Below are 6,107 nucleotides of genomic sequence, written 5' to 3' on the forward strand. Positions count from 1 at the left end.
TTTGAGGACTTAAAAATCCACTTGAACTCAAGATTGCTTCTCGAATACTAAGTTTCATTTCCTCACTCAGCACTCGGAGCACTCGATCGACTCGACACTATGACGCGTAAATTGACAGCTTGACTAAATCAAAAAAGCAAATTTAACATATTATCAGTTCAACACATTATATATGTTAAAAACGTTAACAGTTGCTAGATTCAGTGGTAAAAAAAGCCTGCAATCTGCAAGAATGAAATTTATACAATAGCATTATTGAAGAGGTTTGATACTGTTTTCTAAAGTTAAGTCAATTAAAACACTCAAAAGTAAGATACTCAGAACAAGAGAATTTGGAACCTCTAGAAAAATTCTATGATTTACAGAAGGATGCACTCTATTTGCAATAGAGGCAAGGCATTTGTGAAAGCTAACTTTGATATATCATGTTATCAGTGTCCATTCAAAACTTTACCAAGGGCCTGTTTGTGTCCTTCGCAGGCGTGGTTTCTTCGGTCCTCGCTGCTCGTTAATCATTTGCTGGATCTGTAATATCAGTTAGAACAGGTTTGGTAGACACTCGAATAAATGCAAGTGTACACATAACTATGACTTTGTATGCAAGAAAATGCTGAGGAGGTATACTTTTCTTCACAAGTAACCTACCAACAAAGCAATTGAAGGTAGTGTCATTTAGCAAGTAGCATTTTTGTAGTTGTTATGCATCTAATCTATAGATTGGTTCGTTCCTTAAAGTTTGAAGTCCTACATTGAAATCTTACTAACATGAATAATGTACAATAATGTATCTGGAGTCATCCATGTGTCATGTGTTTGGTTAGCCGAGTTGATCCTCCCACATGTGAGGGTCAGTGTTTACAGATTCATCGCTTTTGCAGTAAATCGACAGCTGATGAGCTTTAAACATTGAATTTTATGTTAGACAAATGGAACTAACACCTTAAGATTGTGTCGTATTAGTCAACTGAGCCAGAGTTAAAATGACTAGAACAAATACGCTATCCACTTGTTGAGCATCTAAATACCATGCTAGAATTTGAGAAGACATGGCATGAAGAACCCAATTGCTTATTCAAAAAGAAGATCAAGTTACAGCCTAGGATTGCAATTCTGGTAGATTCCCAAGAATAGATTTTCCTAACTTTCCTTTTTAAGTTATAGAATATGAATGAAGATAAGACAACTGAAAGTTCAAATGAAGATGAATGAATGTAGTAGGTCAAGTGGTTCACCTGTTTTTGCTGCATCTCCATTTTTTCTGCCTGAAAATTTGTGAAAAAATGTTTAGAAAAGGATCTACCTTTCATGTTTAGCTACAAAATTGCTAGCGCAAAGAGAAAATATTTTGTTTATAAATTTAAACATATGAAGTAAAAAATGCCTAGTCTCAAGATTTATGATCTACATTAAATTGTTAATGCATTTTTCAATTATAACCTGATCCGAGTGACAAATAGTTATCACACAAACTGCAAATATTACATGTAAACCACGGCTAGGAAAAAAAAAGACAGATGAAGCATAAATAACTTGTTTAATAATTGGGTGGTCTTTGTTCATACTTCTATGTTCCCCACAAAAGTGAAATATTAAGGTTGAAAAAATAAAAGCCAGTAACAACACTAACAGAAAAGGTATTCTTATAGATCAAATCAATTTTGAAATGAGAACTGACATTGGATATCAGTATTGCCATTATCGTTATGGGCTTATTGTAATAGAAATAAGAAAGTAGAATACTCAGTGGTCTCATATTCATAATTCATAAGAATATGAAAGGAAGGATTATTCAATTCTCTCATCATGTATTTGTCAGAAGATTAATTCTTGTGAGAGTTTTACCTGTTTCTTCTGCAATTCTTGGTTCACTTCTTTAAGTTTTGACACTTCTAGTTCCAACTCCATGGTATATGCCTGATTGAAGATCATGTCAATAAATGTGATAAAAAAATCAAATCTCAGCCTATAAATCACAAGTTGTCGATTACAGAAACAGTGGCCCAAAAACTGCTTTGTTGTTTTCTATTAACAAAAGAAATAAAGCAAAGGCATAAAACTCTATCAATCAGCTAGCCAATCATAGCATCGAAGAGCATGATGTCTGTTTGAGTCTGCCTAGCTTGATAACTTATCCTAAAACAAAATTATTCAAGTTTTAAAAAGATTAGAGGTTATTATCATGTCATTAAACTGTTAACTGGTTTTACTTTTGTCAAACATTTTCCAGTAGGTTTTCTTCTGTTTGATCAATCATTCATATTATTACTAAAATTTCATATAATGATACCCAAACAGCCAAATGTTTAAACATCTATATGAAGTGACAAGTTTATATAAATTGTCCACTCAGGTTAGAGTCTATCAGTTAGCTAGATCTTCTGTGGCACTTTAGTTGAATAATCCCAGTAAAATCATAAATCAGAATTTCCTAGGTGGCTGGTTGGCACTACTAACTTATCATGTTCTGCAATGCAAATAGTGTAGTTAGTCTATACTGTGAGGCATATTTAGCCCTACACCATTTATTATGTCAGTGCACTGTTCGTTCTGTAACCTTGTAACTAAATAGAATTGTGAAAACTGGTGACCATTCTTCATAGAAGAGAACTCTATTGAATTTCAACCTGTTAAACTGAAGTCAAACTGTGCCGTGCAGAAAAGGTTCATCCAATCAAGTATCAAGTACTTGTAAAAGTACATCTATCAAAGGGAAACATGATCAATTTATTTAGCATCCAAAAAGGTCTACAAAGAGTTTAGATTTTGAATCAGTTACAACTTAAAAGAAAAGGCCTGCTAAGAGTTTATGCCACAAGACGTTCAAGAATATGATTAACAGAAAGAATAAACTACCTAATCCTGTTGCTACATAAGAAAGGCAAGCAACATGTGATAACTACTGAGTATACTTTAAGTAAATCAAAACTCAGTTTCAATTAATGGCGCTTATAATTCCACCAGTCAATGAATAGCCTAATGCAGTGTGAAATTTTCTAGAGAGAAATACCATGCTGTCACCTAGCTGCCATATAGCAATGTTTGCATAATATCAAGCTCAACAAGTGCAATAGAAAGCCCACCTGCTTCCTGGCACGTGATCTAGCAGCTGACTCCCTGTTCTTGATCATCCTCCTCTGCCTCCTCTCATACACCTTCTCCCCAGCACCGGACTTCCTTCCTCTCAGACCTCCACTGAAAACGTATGGAACTGATAAGATAGAAGATTGATCTCCACCTCTCTTGGGGAGTGAATCTGAAGGTAGATGGTTCACTGGAGACGCGGCGGTAACGGTACCAGCTCCTACACCCAAACCAACAGCTCCAGACATCAATCCATTGTTCAACCCAACTTCTCCAAACCCGATGAGGCCTGCCCTTCGAATTCCCCGGGGACTAGCCAAATCAACATCACCCCGTGGCGCTGCCAATGGAATTCCATCATTGGCGACCATCATCGCCAAAGCAGCTGCAGCACTATTAGAAGTCGGGTTGCTAACTACCGCATCTCTACTGCTTCGATCTTGTGGGAGAAACCCTAACGAAACACCGGATGCATTGTTTGCAACTTGTAGATCACCGAAGAGCGCATTCCTGATAGATCTGTTATGGCCACTGCTATCGCCAGCATCAGCAATCGATCTGGATGCGGCTGGTTCCTCTCTGACTACACCAGCTCTGACTAGGAACTCCTCTAGGGTAATCTCGCCCAGTGTCTGTTGCTGGTGCTGGTGCTGGTACGAGACACCGGCAGTAGCTGGGGGCCCCTGGACCGGATAGACGATGTCCCTCCAGACCTCCTCCACACTCTTTTGGCTTAGAGTTCGGGGAAAAGTGAAGGATCCCTGCTTCTGGAGGCCAGCGTCTTCGATGCGAGATCCACCGGCGCCCGCCAAGGTCTGGCTCTCCTCCGCGGTCCAGATGTTCTTGATGAGCTCGTCCATGTTCATCGATCCGAAGTCCTTCCCAACTCCCCCGAGAGAACTCTGGAACTCGTCAAACGTCAACGAGTAGACGGACGACTGCCGCGCCAGTCCATTGCTCCGGTTGCCGCCGTTCGCCTCTGCTCCCGACCCGTCTCCCCGTACTGCTCCTCCCCCCATAATAACATGCTTGTTAAAGTTCATTCTCCGCGAGATCAAATCCGCCTCAATTTCGAAACCAAATCGATCTCGTTTCCCCCAAATCACTTCAGAGAGGAATCAGCTTCGAATCAGCAAGACGCAAAAACCAAATCCACTACAACCAAGCACAGAAACACAAACCTGCTCGAAGTAAAAATTTCAACCTTTCACATTGAATCCAGAAGGCAAAAATCTCGTTTGCATAGATCAGAGTTTGTCGATGGCGGAAGAGGAGCCCTCGTTTCCTGCCTCGTCGGGAATGCGCAGTTGAAGAACTCGCTGTGGACGCAACTAATTTATTTCGAAGAAGTTGCACTTTGCCCCCTCTCCTAAATTTTACCAAAATTGCCACTTCACCTCTTATAATTACAAAATCACCATCTCACCATTAAAATCTGAGAAAAGTTTTCATCTCCTTTTATTTTGTAATAAAATACAAATTAAAAATACATGGTACGTTTTAATAAAATTTGGTTATTTTTTATATATGTTCCGGATCGGTTGGACTCAAGTCCGAAAAGTTAAGGTCCAGTCCAGGAGGCTAACATGTCAGATAGAAGGTTGACTTGACCTCGCGTCCCAATCCGGAATCTCAATCTGATGAATAGATATTTTCCTTAATTAGGAACAAGAGTTTCCCTTACTCTCTCAGCCTTGTCTATATTATCCTCATTCTTTGCATTTTATAGTCACGCACATAGATACTTACTCAATTAAGTTCCACCTCTTTCCTTCTTCCCAAATGGATTCAGAAATTGACTTGAACGTCGAAATAGTTGAACCAGGACATCCCTGATCTTCTTTCTCATCTTCTCTGTTCTTGCAGGATCGAGGAGTCCTTCGTCTTCTCCTCTTTCCACATGGTCAGCTCCCATGCATGTCAGGTGGCTTGTGATGAGTCCACGAGGTGATCTCACCAGGAATAATATATTTATATCCAATTATTAGAGAAGCTGGGTGGGACAATTTCGGGCCATAATTTGATGTTTTCTAAATTACAAAAATCGAAATGTAAGAAACTCTAAATTTCAGGAGCAAGATGAAAAATCTCTCTTAATTTGACTTTCGCCAGCCGGCAAAGCTGGTGGCGAACGCCAGGTGTCGATAGAAAAAAGCGCACAACGTGCCGAAATGCACCCGACCAAACTCAACCCGAAACTCATTATTATTACCTTTGCATTTATGGAGGACAGGTGGATCCCAATGATTACTCCAATCAAAATGTCGGTGCATGATTGAGTGCCCGCAAAAGTGGCTTGTGAACTCCCGTGAGACGTTCGAAATATGCGTGCCGGTCATAGTGCTACGTGGCGCGGATTGGAGATCGCGGGCAACGTCTGATGGAGACCGTTGATCCAATGGGAATGCGAGACATGGGAGGATCCCGTCCGTTGATGTCGCATCCCGACAAAATCTCTATCCAAGGATTAGATTATTTATTTCTTTATTTATCTATTTGTTTATTTAATTACGTGTAATGGTGACAAGGTTTCACATTAAAGTGTAAAAAAATATTTTTTTAAAAATGCTACTTTTAAATAATTTAGCTTATCGAATAAAGGAATTGCACGTTGAGGAGGAATCCCTATCGAGGGGTTTAATAAGGATGATAATGCTATGAATATTTTGTTAGTTATGTGGTTGATTGGTTTCACTTTAACTAAGTAGGTAGGAAGGTGGTGAGAAAGTTTTATTAAAAAAAAAGAAAAAGAAAATTGCAAAGATAAACATATAATATATAAAATTTATTATGTATGTCATTGTCAAACTTGTTTTAGAAAATTATCGTAAGGCATTGTCAAACTTAGATTAAGGATAAAATTTGCATGGATTTGCAAGTGTCAATTTTAGTGTGATTCGTATGCAAATTTAAAAATCCTCCATTCTAGAAAAGAAAATTGAGAATTCATAGGTATCAATTTTATATTATAGATGACACTAATTTTTGTTTATATGATATAATTATGTGCTATGATTAATGATACT

The 6,107-nt window shown here is 38.4% G+C and overlaps 1 protein-coding gene across 1 annotated transcript; it reads right to left on the minus strand.

Moving 5' to 3' along the window:
• Positions 1-225: 225 nt before the first annotated feature.
• Positions 226-4,382, minus strand: LOC141813698 (bZIP transcription factor 46-like). The gene is made up of 5 exons (XM_074701672.1): positions 4,263-4,382; positions 3,081-4,186; positions 1,843-1,914; positions 1,233-1,262; positions 226-525 (listed from the first exon to the last, which is right to left on the minus strand). Exons 2-5 carry the CDS (start codon positions 4,122-4,124, stop codon positions 451-453), a joined length of 1,221 nt encoding a protein of 406 aa, XP_074557773.1. The 5' UTR covers positions 4,125-4,186; positions 4,263-4,382; the 3' UTR covers positions 226-450.
• Positions 4,383-6,107: the final 1,725 nt, after the last annotated feature.

The sequence above is a fragment of the Curcuma longa genome, chromosome 20 (genome assembly GCF_044706935.1).
Source record: "Curcuma longa cultivar G26 ecotype Majalengka, Jawa Barat chromosome 20, ITB_CL_G26_1.1, whole genome shotgun sequence".
Taxonomy (NCBI): domain Eukaryota; kingdom Viridiplantae; phylum Streptophyta; class Magnoliopsida; order Zingiberales; family Zingiberaceae; genus Curcuma; species Curcuma longa.